At 40.4% G+C, this 15,830-nt stretch overlaps 1 protein-coding gene across 3 annotated transcripts in view; it reads right to left on the bottom strand.

The window, feature by feature from the left end:
• Abcb1 (ATP binding cassette subfamily B member 1) overlaps positions 1 to 15,830 on the bottom strand; it is a 249,668-nt gene that overhangs the window by 155,969 nt on the left and 77,869 nt on the right. For all 3 annotated transcript variants that reach the window (XM_037203536.1, XM_028862201.2, XM_028862207.2), the window contains exon 4: positions 6,896 to 7,055. In XM_037203536.1, the coding sequence (XP_037059431.1) occupies positions 6,896 to 7,055 (160 nt within the window). The remainder of the gene's footprint in view (positions 1 to 6,895; positions 7,056 to 15,830) is intronic.

Here is a 15,830-nt window from a genome sequence, read left to right as displayed (position 1 = left end):
TTATCACATCTGTCCCATCTCCTCCTCTCAATTCCTTCCCTATTCCTCCACTCTTCCCTCCTAACATCACGTGTTTCACTAAAACCCACTGAGTCCACTCCGTGATTCCTCTATGAGCATGGGTGTCAGACCACCTCCTGGAGCAGAAGTTGCCTCCCATGGCTCGAATTCCTAATGAAAATCAACTGTCCTGACCCAGAAGCTATCACTTGGGTACAGCTCCTCAGCTAGGGGTGGGACTTCCTGAGCACCTTCCTATCATGTTGGGGTGCTTGAGCATGAAGTCACAGCTGTGCTATCCTTGACTGTAACAAACACTTCCTAACTGACCTTTCTACTCAGATCACATCGTTCATGTTGTCACAACATCTCACCTTTGGAAATAACAATATAATCCATTTCATTTCTAATCTTCCGTGATAATTTGCACTTCAAAAGGATAAAATCTGTGACATTTACCTATATTTACCCCTTTGCAATCTTTCCATAGTATACACAACAGAAGAATCCTCTTGAAATTTTAAACATGACTTTATAGATTTTTTTAACCTCATGTCTTTCTTCTTAATTCTTGCAGTTATGGAACTATGCAATCACTGTTCCAGTAGAGAGCTGCCATCATATAAATAAATAAATAAATAAATAAATAAATAAATAAATAAATAACAGGATTATGTAGGTATCTTCCGGACTTTTGTGTACCCTAACCCTCTTCCTTTAAGGATTGGGGAGGAAAATGACCAAAATCAAATACTGTTTAAATTCATGGGACCAAGCTCTACTTTTTAAGACTCAGAAATATTTTCTGCGTGCCTTAAAGAAGAGATACAGTTGAGAACTGGTGACAGTCAGGACACTGGAAAGAGAAAGAGAAGCCAGTGTCTGGCTACCTACACAGACCCCAGAGTGAGACCCCAGAAGAGGAACAGAATGCATAGACATCCACGGGACCTGGGGAAATTCAGAGGGAGCTGAATGATTCCAGTGCTCCCAGGAGAGGGGAACAAAAAAGCTTGAGTCAGCTCCTGCGTAGACAGTGCCAACATCATTTGGCCCGCTAACCTGAGGTTATGTTGTGGGGCTAGAGTGTATCTCAGTGGTAGAGATTGTCCATGCGTGAAGCCTTGGTTCACTCCCCAATATCAGTCTAATAAACGCATATACGTTGGTCTCTCAGGCAGCAGCCAGTGGAAGGTAAGAGCTAAGACATCTAAGCTGCCCTAAGCAACTGTCACTTGAGATAGAGAGGGACTTAGAATTTAAATTGTGTTGTATAAAATAAAAGGGTTTTTTTTTGTACCCTTGGGTTCTGAAATATCACATTCACTACATAAATTTCTAGCCTGCACTCACGGTACTTCATCATTCCTACCTGGCAGAGCTTTCTCTAATTCCACAGAGCCCACTTCTGAGCACGCTGAGGAATTTGCTGTTCTCTAAGTAGTCATCTAACTTTTCTTCAGCACTTTTTAACTTTTCTTTATTCTTTACTATATTTTCCCTCCAGGAAAACACCCCTCCTTCACAAATAAGCCAAAAAGTGACCGCTTCTCAAATGGCTTTGCCTTGGCATAGTGCCTCACCTTGTCACAGAATTCCATACCAATTGACACATGATTAATATTGCGAAGTCAATGTAGAATGGAAGTATGACTGCTTGTATCTGTCCCCTCTCATTCCCCTGGGTGTAAACTGAGAAGAACTGGGCTGCATTTTCTCTTTGTATCCCCATGCTCAGCTAGTTGAGTCGCTAGAACCCAGTCTGTTCCAAAGAGTGACAAGTAGTCTCCTAAAGCCACCACCCATGCCAGACAATTTGTCAATAGTCTGTCCCAGAATTCTTCTACTTGCAATGTTAAGTGTCACATAAGAGTAAACATAAAAATAGATTCCTGGATTCTATGCAGTGAGGATGGCCTTCTATAAAATCAAGTAAGACCCCAGAGGAACTCCACTGTACACACAGCATGACTAAATTACACTCTATGCCCTTTAGAAATCACATCATGTTACAATTTTATCCTAATGAAGTACTTCAGAATGTTTAGAAATGTCAATTACTGAGCACTTAGGAAAAGTGTAAGTAAAAATTATGTGACACGAATGTATGTATTTAGGAATAGGTATGTCCATATGTAACAATTTATGAGAAAGAGACCATGGATTTGAAAGAGAACAAGGAGGGGTCTATGGGAAGGTTTAGAGAGGTCAGAGGAAAGGGGGAAATGGTATAATTATATTATAATCTCAAAAAATAAAAGAAATAATTTAAAAATTATAAAGAACTAAAAAGGAGGGGGAAAGTATGTGACATGAATACATTGAAATTTTCCTTACTGATAAATTGAGGTTATATTAGAGGTATTATTCTTTTCTCTTTTTGTAACTAAAAACTTCAATTTTTTAATAATGAAACAATTCTACTATTCAAGAAGCAATCTCGGAAGAGAAAACGCTTTCCTATAAACATAAATTAAAAGAGTATTTTTCAAGCTACCTTTCACATGGCCTCCTTTCTAGGCACTAGGCACACCTAGAAGGAGAACCACCCTTTCTAATCCCATGGGTTACTGTTCTAGCAGGGAATTCTTCCACTTCTAAGTCCCAAACTTCCTGAGATAAGGCGATATTGCCGAAACTCTAGCCAAGTTTTCCCATGAACTTCCTTTTTATCCCTTATGCTTTTTTCCCCACCCAAGAAGTCCCAATAGACAAGCAGAGAAACCAATGAACATCACAATTTCCAAATAATAAGTTCTGGTAAGCACAGTGGTGATGCTAACTATAGCACCACTGTGAGAAGCACAGACATGGACAGACAGGTAAGGGCTGAACCACTCCAAGTCAGGAAGGAGAAGAAGTCCAAGAGCAATGAGATTTATGGGACAGATGGGGATGAACAGAGCATGTCACACAAGCCACTGAATACAAACTGAACTTATTCCATGTTATGGGAAGCCACTGGGACAGAAGTGAACTGATTTCTGTTTTTGAAAAACTCACTGTGACAATATGTGGAGAATGGACAGAAGCAGGCAGGAATGAGAGCATAGCAAGGAGTCAGGGAGATAGAGCTGTGTATGAGGAAGACTTCAGACACAGGTTGTAGCGGGGCACAGACGGCTGGACTCTCAAAGGGAGCTCATCGCTGTGGAAGGTGGTAGAAGAACATGCTAGCAGCAGAGACCCCAGCTCTGGATTCCCTTCTACTGCTGTCGCTTGGGGCTGTCTCTCTTTGAGATCTTCTTCCTGGTGAGCTTTCAAGACAGATGTCGCTTACCTAGAGGACTTTCCAACTGAAAGGGCATATAAGCCATAGACATGTATGATCCACAAAGCCCCTTCTAGCTTTAAAACGTTATGATTCCAGATTTCAGAATGCTTTGTCAACTACAAGAAGGAGAAACTGGACCTTTTGTCTAGATGATCCACCTCCCAACATCTGTCCAGATGGGAGCCTGCCCTCAGCAGCCTAACTGCCATGACACAGATGATCAAGCAGCCATAATCTCCCACCTCTGCTCCTTTTCCCTCTAAAGAGCTGTGCCTGCTGAGTGGCCTACCCACCGTTCTGTCTCGGCTACTTTCATAACGGTGCTGATCCTACTACCAAGACCTAACCACCTAAGCCATGTAATGGTGCCTCCCAACACCATTACAGCAAGAGTTAGGATGTCCCACGTGGTTTTGAAGGACATAAGCACTCAGCCATAGCACTGGCTGTCCTTATATATAAGTGGCTTCGGTAAAATTAGTAATAAGTAGTACTCCTGTCAGAAAAAGTCAATTGTGTCCTTAAAGAGGTCAGAAACAATTCATGTCTAGGTGATGGAGAAATAAAACAATATGAGACATGATAGAGTTGGAAAAAAAGACCACTAGACAAAAATATGACATAACAAAAAATATCCCTGAAAAAGTCTCAGGCTTTGTTGGTGGAAATGAATGGATCATGACAGCCCTAACCTGAGCTGTGGGTTAATCTACAGATGGATTCACAGTTTGAAGACATTATGGGGAGAGAATGGAAACATTTAGGGTTGGGGACTAATGGAAAGAAACTGGAAACAAAGTGCCTGGGAGCATGCCTTTGAAGAGTACCTTGGCCTTGGGCTGGCTCTGGTCCCCTGCCCGCCACCCCGCAATGTCCCTCAATCCGCTACTTCCTGGCCACTAGGAGGTGAACAGCCCATCTTCCACATGCCCTCTTGCCACTGTAAATTCCACTTTTCCTCAGCTCCAAAGCAATGGATTCCAATAAACTCGAAACCAAATCTTTGAAACTGTGGGCAGATATCAATCGGACAATTCCTTCCTTTGTTTAAGGTCTTTCTTTCAGGTGTTTGTCACAGTAAAGGAAAACAAATGACTGTGACATGCTTTCTTGATTGTTGCTCATCACAAGTCAGTTATGCCAACCTCAGGAAGTTACTTTATAGTCTCTTCCCAAACTAGGTCAAATTGTAACACGTGGATAATTTGTTGATTGACAGCTAAGTTCAACCGCTGCCCCCTCACACTGTATGCACAGCATGTCCAGTTAACAGCTCTCACACTGGTAGAGCGGGGTTTGTGTTTAGACTTCACCAAACACTGGGGAAGGTTGGAATGACATAAATGCATGCGTTATGTCTGCTGAACTGCTAAAGAGCCCGAAAGATGAGATTATTCCACTAGAAGCCAACGAGATAGCCTACTCCGCAGATTGCTGCAAAGTATCGGATACATAGGATCTAAAGAATTCAGAAGGCATTGAGGACTTTCCTTGGGAGAATGTTACAAAGGAGATATGACAGTTCAGTGTTCGCACAGTATATTTTTTGCAAGCTCTTTGAATATCATGGGGGCAGGAAAAAAGCATATAAATTTTACATTACTCAAAAATACTAAAAAATTTCCAGCTCAAATCATTATTTGTATTAACAGAATTGAAGTAGCCTTATCTCAGGTAAACTATAGGTTCTTTAGGACTACAAATAAGCAGCTTCCAGGACCCCAGACAACTACCAGGGATTCCATAAATGTCCCTATTAATAGTTACATGACCATTCCCAGGGAAAAGAATCCACGGCATGCACCAGAGACTTAAAGTTCAGAATGTTGACATGCAAATCTCTGGGTTTAAGCCCTAGCATCAAATAAAAAGAAAATTCCAAACATTAAAGCATCTTTGTTAGCCAAGAAATATCAATATATTTTCAAGGTATTTCATTTTGGGGTAGTACTAGGGACTGAACGCAGGATTTCATGCATGCTAGGTAGTACCACTGAGCTACAGCCTCATACCTTCCTAGTATTTTCCCCACCTGTATGGAAACTGAGCTGTAAACCTTGGAGTAGTTCAGTTTAGTAAGATTTCAATCTCTGCTTGGCTGAAATGGCCTAAAGATTGAATCTTAGAGCTATTAATCTGTTGTTCCCCAATCAAGTGTGTAACATGCAGATTCTTTCAACTGCCCATTCACCTTCCTGCTCTCATCTTGTTTCTTATGAAGCAAATTTCTTACTTTCAAAATCATGAGAAAATTGAAGGCAAGACCTCTTCACCACATTTAGACTTTTTGTGGTTTCAGTTTCCTGCAATCGACCATGAGACTGTAAGATCTCACGTCATCACAAGAGGAAGAGGGGGGGTGTGAGAACAACACTGTAAGGTATTTTGAGAGAGAGAGAGACCACATTCACATAGCTTTGAATGTAGTATATTGTTATATTTATTCTATTATTTTTGTCATTAATCTCATATTGTACTTAATTTACAAATTAAACTTTATCATGGGTATGTATGCATATGAAAATATAATATATGCAGATTTCTGTGCTATCTCTCCATTAGTGTGGACCGAATGGTAACCGTTGCTGCTTGACAAAGTGCCGGCATTTCAACATTGCAGACCACACTTCTCCAGCACCTTTTAACTTTCATTTTTAATGTTTCTCACTATCAATGCCTTTCCCTTTGGGAAATTTTGTTTGGGCTTTGGTAAAGGATGGAAATGTGTACAATGGTAGCCTCTCTAAACAAAACAATTCTTTGGGGAAAAAAAAAATCCTTGCCAGTTTGGAACCAGGAATCCCATGTGCCCTTCTCATTACACCAAGAACAAGAAAGTTAAAGATTTACTAGACACACCTGATCCCAAAGACAAAATGCCTACAATTCAGATTCAGAACCTGAGGCCAGTAAGGGCAGGAACTTCCTCACAGTCCACCTCCTCAGGCACTCGCTTTTGGACTCTGACACTCAGTATTCTCTGCCTCTTCCTGTTTTTGAGGATAATTGTTGCACCTATCTTATGCAAACATTTCCTGAGCACCGGCTCTCACCCTTTCTCACAAATCCTTTCTAACAAACCTCTTTATATTTTTCTTGGTCCCATTTCTCCATTCCCGGATTTGCTCCCAGAAAGCCTAACCTGTAAGAATATACAAAACACAATTGCTGGTATTTGCTACTGCTAAAATCTACTGGACTCCCACCTTTCTCATCTTATTTATTTATGTTCTTCTAGTTTCTCAGGCTAAATGCTTTAGAATCATTCTAGAATTTTCTCTTTCACCCACAGTCAATCTGTCACAGCCTCACTAATGATCCCAGCTTTCCATTCAAAGACCTGATGAGATTTGTGTACTTATCCCTGAGGCTTTATGGCATATTTCTTACTTCAGAGGTCCCTCTCTATTTCTACATATCTCTGTCAGCGCTTTCACTGGTTACTCTAATGCTTGTATCATCTTCTGAAGCTCGCTACAGGGATGAGCTGGAGTCCACACACTCTACCACCTGGACCACTAAACACAGTAGTGTACCCTTATTAAGACCCCACAAAGAATTACTTTAGGTTAGTGATTTTTGCAAGTTTCCAACACAATCAGTACCACAAACAATACTTACTTTGATTAGTAGTGTTTAACAGGAAGTTTCCTACATTTGCAAAGCTGTCTGTCATGTCTCCAAACACCAGCATCATAAGTGGGAGTGCAATTCCATGGATAATAGCAGCAAGAGTTCCCACCAGCATGTACAACTTGTCCAGCCAACCTGCATAGCGAAACTACAAAGAGAAGAAAATAGGAGCATGGGCATGGGTAATTTCTGTGGATGTTTCCCTCTACCTCCAAAGCCTCTTTTAAATCCAAACTTTTTTTCAGACTACTGGCTACTAGTCCAAGTTACCCTCTTGACTTTGCCTCTTTGCCCTCTACCCTCTTACTGCAATAGCTTGATTAAAAAGAAAATGGGCATTTGATTCATTTATTGAGTTCTGTCTTAATTCTTCATATTGGAATAGTCTGTCTTCTCTTTTTATATGGGAGAACTATAAAAGTTGCTCAAAAGATGGTATCTGAGATATCACGACTATTGCTTCAGTTTCTAAGACTACAGACCACTTTTTAGTTCATGGAAAAAGTCCTGAATGCCAAAGGCCCCTTGAAGACTCCAGAGAGGAAACATTTTACTAATTTTTAAAATTGTTTTTGATTAAAGAGCTGTTGCAAAATGGTATTATTATATCTGTAAAGTAGCGTCAACATATTTGAAAAAGAAAAATAATTACTTGGATGAATATTTCTCAAGAACATTTTTCTCTAAGAGGTAAAATATGGTCATACTGAAAGACTACTACAGATTAGTACCATTTCTCTAATCATAGGCAAGATACAAGAAGAAAGCAAGGCTTATCTGAAACCAAAAAGTGATGGAGGATAAATATCATAAGAAAGGGTAAGTAATCCCAGGGTCTGTCTAGGGGCAGAATGACTCAAGAAACTGGTGAAGGACTGAAAGAAAAAAAGTATGAGAAAACGAAAATAGAAAGTATGGAGCTAACTGCAAGAGTCTGCAGATAATCTCTAAGAAAAACGGTTGTCACATAATGTACCATTTATCTCCAGGTAGCATGTCTGTAATCATGGGAGGGAAACCAGGTAAAAAGTCTAAGCAGGAAATGAAAGAAGCACGAAGAGCAGGGATCAGGCAATAGCACCAAACTGCCCGTGAGAGTCCTCAGGACAGACTTGGAAGCAGGGGGTTGTCATGTGTAGCCATGTAGCTATAGTCAAGAGCTTTCTAATACAGGGAGGAAATCAGGTAAAAATTCTTAGCTCTAGGCACAAAATGGGAACCAAAGTAAAGATCAGGGATCTGGGAACACAAAAACACGGAAACAGAAACCAAGACTTTAAAGCTTATATCTACTTCAGAATGAGACAGAACTAACCCTAAAGATGTTCAGCAATGGTGAAGAGGAGTGAAGAGCTGAAAGGAAAGACAAGAAGAAAGAGCTCTGGCCAGCACTGAAAGGTACTGCACATAGCAGGAGCCAAAACAATTAGTGAAAGCTAAGGCTTGGGATAAAAAAATATATTAAATATTACAGTACTTAGGTATTTGTCTTTAAGTTATTTCTTGCTACTAAAAAGGTAACCAAATGAGATTAAGTGAGGGTTAATGGCATAATTTTCAAAACATCATCTTCTTTACAAATTAAACCCCGAAGGAAAGGATAGTGTCTGGGCATATTTCATGTTTGGTTGAACTACAGGCTAAATGTTGCCAGTGCATTCCTTATTTTGTGTAAGCAACTGTCTTCTCCCTTAAAAAAAATATAGAGGAATAAATAGGTAGGAATTTTTGTTTGTTTGTTTGTTTTTTCCAGACAGGGTTTCTGTGTATAGTGCTGACTGTCCCAGAACTCGCTTTGTAGACCAGGCTGGCCTCAAACTCACAGAGATCCGCCTGCCTCTGCCTCCTGAGTGCTGGGATTGAATGCATACACTACCAATGCCTGGCAGAAATTATCTTTTTTAAAAGAATCTATTAAATACATCAAATATCATATTCTTCAGAATAAGAAGATAAGATAATTGATAGACAAAAATTTCACTCATCATCACTATCATCAATATTCCACCTCTAGAACTTCTCATTGGCCAAAATTAAAACAAGGGAAGTGATGTGTGCAAATTCCTGACTATTTCACTCAATGATAGATATGAGCCGCAGAGTGTATACCAAAGATACCTAACTTCAGAAAGCTTGAAGGGCAGGAGGAAGACAGAGCAAAGAGTACGGGCAGTGTGCATTCCGCATGCTTTGGCAGCAAGTGTAAAGAGCAGACATGAAATTGAGCCAATGATCATTCTCCCCCCTGTGGAAATCCATCAGAGTAAATGGCACTCCCTCCTAGTTTTGAAGGGAAAGCAGATGTTTAGAAGCAAGATGGAAGGCATTCTAGCCAGAAAGAAAGGCAAACAGAAGCAAGATAGATTCAGATGAGCTGTGAGGAGATTAAAGTTGCTCAAGTTAGAGGTTTCATTTATGAAAGCACAAAAATAAAGCATATTAACTAAGAGGGACACTTCAAGGAGATGGGGGACCTGGAAGAGTCAAGTGTTTGAAAGGATGGAGTGTAGGAAAGTCTTGAGTGCTGGTGGCATTCTTATCCAGGATGAAAAGCCCTCACCATCTGAGGCAGTCGTCACAGGAGTGGATGAGGTCATGTAGAAAGAGAAAGAAATGCATGGAGTAAAGACAAACCTGGACACAAAGCTACAGAAATAGAGTGTTAACTTCTCCTGACCTTGGGATAAAAAGAGGAAGAGAAAAAGTAACTAGTAGATTGTGATACAATGTCAGTGGGACTACTTCAGGATGCCCTGAGTAAGCCAGACAAAGAGACAAGAGGCAAAAACATAGGAAGTAAACAGGGGTAATAGCCTACAAAATACAGGAAGTAATTATTGCAGTAACCTGGGAAAGGATATCATCTATAGAAATCAAACTTAGTAAGAGAAGCAAGATATTCCCTGGATGCAGTAGGATTCCTTTTCATTGCTAGAGGAGGGTATACGAGCTGTCATCATCACATTAAACAAGTCATCAAAGAGCACCATAAACAGTGGGGAATACCTTGATATTGATGTTTTTAGAGTCATGAGTCATAAAGGATATAAAATTCCCCTATTTAATTTTTTTTGCTAAAAATGTTTCATATGAATGCAATAGAATAGTCAGATGTAACTTCTATATAGGAAAAGCCAAGCATGGAAAATAAAATCCAATGATGTCACAGGGGAGTCACATGGCTAGACTAGCAGGTAGGACATTCTACAGGCCACTGGCGCATCCCTTTCAGGCCACTCTAAAGAGAAAACAACAAAGGATGTCACCAAATGTCTTATTTTGAACAAATTAACTGTAAAACACAATTATTAGATAATCTGGAAAATTGAACATAAAAATTAACATATTAAGAAAGTATTGCTCATTTTGCTAAATAGGATAAATACATTATATTTTCAGGAAAAGTTTTACAGAAAACCCTTTGAAATGAATAAAATGAGAAGGCTATATATGAAAAAGCATGAAATTTGTGGTTGTAACTGAAACATGACATGGAGATATGCTAATAATTATTAGAAATACATGGTGGGTGTATGAATCTGAAGTTTCCCATTCTATCCTTTTATATTTGAAATTTTACAAAGTAAAACTTGGGAAGAGAAGATGGTTTCCAAAGCATGGAGAGGTATTTCTCTTCATCTCAGACTGGAATAAATGAGCCAAGAATGAGTTCTAGCAACAGACATAACAAAGTGAGTCTTATTTCTTTGTGACTTCTGGAAGAAAGAATGAGATAAGGGGGAAGCAGTAACAAAATGCTGAGTAGGATGAAAGTCTCCATCAAATGTCTCAACTTTACAATTGACGAGGGAAGACACGGGGGTGGGGTGTGAGTGGAGGCTCTCTTAGCAACCTTGAGTCGCTCTCGCAGGGGACACTGCAAAGAGGGGACAGAAGCCTGTAAGAGTTATAGGAGCAGGGAATCTGCTGTGAGGTTGTGTCTCCTAGTAACGACAGGGAAACTTACTCAACTAGACTTGCCTAAACAAGGCCTGAACAAGGACAGCACTAATAATCATGCTAGTGTGGATGGAGAAAGTCTCACAGGGACCTCACCTCCAGAAAGAACTATAGACGGCTAAGAACTGCTGAGAGAGGGAGAATTAACCTTTCTCGGGGATGAACCCCTAATTGGTTATCCAATACCAAGTGGTCAGTCCTGAAATCATGTACATACAAACAATACTAAATGGACTCAGCAGGTTGTATTTATATATCGATGTGTATTTACAAAGCAACGTGGCCAGGAGGCCAGGAACTTGAGGGGCTGGCATACAGAGTTGGAAAGGGAATGGGGGGACATTATGTAATTATATTACAATTTAAAGAATTTGAGCCTCAGGTTTGGTATTTATAAAATTAAAATAAATTCACACACTTGTTACAAAGATTACAGTGCAATACAGAAACTTTTATCAAGAAGGTAGTATGAAACATAAAATACCCCATTACTATAATTAGTTTGCAAACATAACAATAAGAATTTACAGTCAAAGAATAAGCAGACAAAGTTGTAACATATCAGGTGTAACATAAGACTGGAAAAAGGTATTAACTGCCTATAGGTGAAGGCCTTTAAAATAAAAAGGAACTGAAAAATATTTGGCTAGAGCCTGGCAGAAAGGACAGAGAAAGTAAGCCACAAACACAAAACAAAGGTGACTGGTATTGAAGGCTGGAGGCGAGTCATCCCAGGAAAAAGGTGGATGCCACAGGCAGGAAAGGAATTGAGATAATGTTCACAGCATGATTAGCAATGTGACCTTACTGTGACCCCTGGGTTAGAGAGGGCGATCACTGGGTTCAACATTTTAAATTTCTTTAACAAGATACACTAAGATTCACGTTTGGTTTTAAGTACTGGCAATAACAGTGGACAACACAGGTTACCCGTCCTTAGAAGGCATACAATGTGTGCAGTTGCTAATTAGAAATAGATATGGTCACTATCCACTCAGTATCTGGGTACCTATTAGGTCTCTAGGCATTGTTCTAGACCTCTGAGGAGCAAAAGGGAACAAGATGTAAAAACAGCCCACTCTCATGAGCACACATTCAGGAAGAAGAAATGTCAGAAGTGAGGAAGTGGTTAAGCATTTAGAAGCTGTAACTTCAGACTGAGACGGTGACTGACAGGTCAGTGAGTTTAGACAGGTCAGGGAACAGCCACAGGAAGGATGCAGTTTATTATGTGGGGATCTCTAAAAAAAGCATTCAGGTCAGAAGAGCACATGCAAAGATGCTTGGGTAGATGTGAGGCTGGTATACATTAAGGAGCAAACACTACAGTAAGAACAGAGAGGGCAGAAGATCTTTCTGTGGTCAATTCATAAATAAGACAGGCCAAACCGTAAGTGGTTTGTGTATTAGAAAATGGCTTGGTTTTTTCACTCCAAAATTTCCCTTAAGGAAAAAGGAAAAAGCATTACAACCCTTAAGCAGAGAAGAAAAGCTGTAGAACATTTGAAGGGAGGAACTGATGTTCCTATATGACTCTGACTGGTAGGTGTTGAGAAGAACCAAACTGGAGCACAGATGCCAGAAGAAAGAGTGGCTGAGAGAATAAAGCCTTGCTAAGGCTGAGAGACAAATGAATGTCACTCCTAACATGTGTGCAGTCTAACCCTGGGACCCTGTCTGTGAATATGCTTTCTTGCTTTGTCTGATGTGATAAAAGAGACTGCAGGTGTTATGGATTTGGGAAGATTATCCTGGGGCATCCAGGTAGACCCACTGTGATCACAGAGGTGCTTCCAAGGCAGGAGGGTGTTCAGAGGCTAGAGGGACACAAGGAGGGGACACAGAGATGTAATTGCACCCTAGAAGTTCAAAATGGGAAGGAAGCACATTCCAACGAACCTCCAGAAGGAGTGCAAGCCTCCTGATGCCTTGATTTTAGTTCACTCCAGAACCGGAAAAGCATACATTTGTTTGTCTTCAACCTATCTAGTGGTATTTTCTGTGGTAGCACTAAAAATGAATCACAGTGCCAAAAGAGAGACAACAAAGGAGCAAACTCTCCTTAGAAAGAATCAGAAACTGTAATTGAAACTGATATATTTGAGCTTATGACATCATAGACAGATGCTGTCTTAGGAGGAGAGGACCAAGGTCCTCACCCTAGTATAATTGACAAAGGAAGAGTATGGGTGGGGAGGCTGGAGGTTGTAACTGAGTCAAAGACTATAGAGTCTGGGCTTACAATGTTACTAAAATAGAAGCATGACTCGAGCGTAGGTAAAGGAAGCTGCCAAAGGAGGAATGTTACCAATTGGTAAGGAATATCATTGTTAGTGCAGAGAAGACAGAGAAATGAGGAAGAAGGTTCTGCCTGAGGATCAAAACATAATTTGAAAATGTCTGTGTAGAAGCAGATGAATGCCATCGTCGTCAGTGATTCAGGGGATAAAGGATTGAGAAACTCCTAGAAGGCAAAGGTGACTCCAGAAGCCAGAGGTGGGAAGAAACCACACCATATCATCACAGATACAGTTTGGTGGCCAGTGACAAGGGCAGCTTTGAGGTCAGACAGAGTTTTCAAATGTCCACTAAATTAAGTAAGTGGTGGGAGTAGAAACCAAGTCCCAAAACATTGGAGCAACACAGATGGAAGAGACTTGACAGTGTGGCAAATTCCACTCACACAGATGGGGTATGGAAGAAAGAGGTCGATAACAGCTGTGCCAGGCCTAGAAAGGGCAAATAGGTGGGAACCAAAGTTCAAGTAAGTGATGTGTTGTAAGAACCCGGCCGGGGGTGGTGGCTAATCACATTACCTCTCCTAAGGAAGCAGGAATATGAGTTAGTTTCAAGCCAGCCTGGACTACACAGTAAGACTTTGCCTAAACAAGCAAGCCACAGAAACTGGGCATCAGTGTTTTAACATGAAAAACAGAGTGAACAGATGCAAATTCAGGTAGGTTTGCAAGATGGTTAATGTTATAAAGGTCAAGGAGTGGTTATTCATACAACAATAAAAGTCACAGAGTGAGTAAGAGGATCAGGATTGGAAAGGAAGACGCTAAGCCAGGAGGCAAAGTCTTCAATGACCAGATGGTCATAAGATAACAGCATTAACAAAGAACTCTTCAGCTTCAGGGAGCTTACATTTTAACCAATCATAAGCTGTCATAAACAATTACAGTTTTTAAAAGTAATCATCTACTTGCATAACTGGACAAAAGTTGGGCCTTCCATTATAACAGGTAACCGTGACTTACAGTTCAGTACTGGACTTCTTCCTTTCTTTCTTTCTTTCTTTCTTTCTTTCTTTCTTTCTTTCTTTCTTTCTTTCTTTCTTTCTTTCTTTCTTCCTTCCTTCCTTCCTTCCTTCCTTCCTTCCTTTCTTTCTTTCTCTCTTTTTCTTTCTTTCTTTCTTTCTTTCTTTCTGTCTGTCTGTCTGTCTTTCTTTCTTTCTTTCTTTCTTTCTCTCTCTCTCTCTCTCTTTCTTTCTTTCTTTTTTTGTTTTTGTGAGACAAGGTTCTCTGTGTAGCTTTGTGCCTTTCCTGGAACTCACTCTGTAGCCCAGGCTGGCCTCAAACTCACAGAGATCCGCCTGTCTCTGCCTCCCAAGTACTGGGATTAAAGGGGTGCGTCACCACTGCCCCGCAGTACTTAATTTTTTAAGTGTGCATTTTGCCCAGCAATGCATAAGGATAAGAGGAGCTTGACCAGCACAAACTGAAATTGAACAATGCATGGAAGGTGCTTACAAATGGCTGGTTCCTGACAGGATCTTATTGTCTGTTCAGAACAATGGGGACTAATAACGATGCACAACCTAGCTTCGAGTTAAATCTGCCACAAATGATAAGAGAGTGTGTAATCTTTGAGGAGTTTACTTTGTAGGAACTGCAGACAACTTAGGTTTTTCCTGCTTTTACTTACTTCCACTTTCCTAGTTTCCCCACTTGATTTCAAGTCTAGTCTACATTTGTGTTTCTGAAAAGCCTAAAATGAAGCCTGACATACAGTGAAACCTAGTATAAATTTTGAGTGAGTTGTTAAACTCTGTAACTATTCTCTCCAGACTTGTAAGTTCTCCTAGTAAACATAAATTAACTCTGGGAGCAGAAAGAGTCCAGAAATACTTAAAAAAAACTACTTGGATGATTGGTGCTTGGCTGGCATCTAGAACGTGGATCTGGGAAGGTTCTATCATTGCAACTGGTAACTGTGGCCAATTTGCAGTGTGGATTACGCTGAATGACTTGCTTTCCTTATGAATCTACCCACTAGATCGAGGGTTCCGTAATAGTCAGCCCCCAGTGAAAACCTTGGCACTGTTGCTGTTACAGCTGACAACTCCTTGCTGGGGAAAGGGTGTTTTGAGTAGGTGACTCTAAGAGCTTGTGTCTGATTTCTTCTGAACCTCACTCCATGTGACTTTTGCCATTACTGTTTTGCTTTGCATTCTTTTGCTATAATAAATCTTAACTGCAGCTTTTCAGAGAGGTAACATCATAGCCAATGAGGTTTATCTAAGATGGGATTATTGCTGAGTACATTACCCAATCTTAGTTGTGAGTATGGCAACATCCTGAGTTCTGAGTCACCCTAATAAGTCATTAGACTCAGAGTCCTTTGAAATCCCCAACACACACGTTTAACTTTTACCTAGAAACTACTAATAAGCATTGCAATAGTATTAGAATTTTACCCTAAACCCTTCTGATTAGATCCCTATGTTTGTAGGTTTTATAGAGAGGTTAGGGTTCAGTTTTCTACATCAGTTCTTTGGGACAAGAGAAGGATGACTGTATTGGCCAATTTTGGTTGTCAGCCTGACTTATCCAAGAAGAGGGAACCGAACTGTAGAACTGCCTCAGTGGGACTGGCCTATGAACATATCTGTAGAGCAATTTCTTGATGGCTAATTGATATAGGAAGACTCAGCCCGCTGTGAGAGGCACCATCCCTAGAC

This window comes from Peromyscus leucopus, chromosome 3 (assembly GCF_004664715.2).
Source record: "Peromyscus leucopus breed LL Stock chromosome 3, UCI_PerLeu_2.1, whole genome shotgun sequence".
Taxonomy (NCBI): domain Eukaryota; kingdom Metazoa; phylum Chordata; class Mammalia; order Rodentia; family Cricetidae; genus Peromyscus; species Peromyscus leucopus.
Note: the sequence above shows the minus strand (reverse complement) of the source record. Positions and strands in the feature narration are given on the sequence as shown.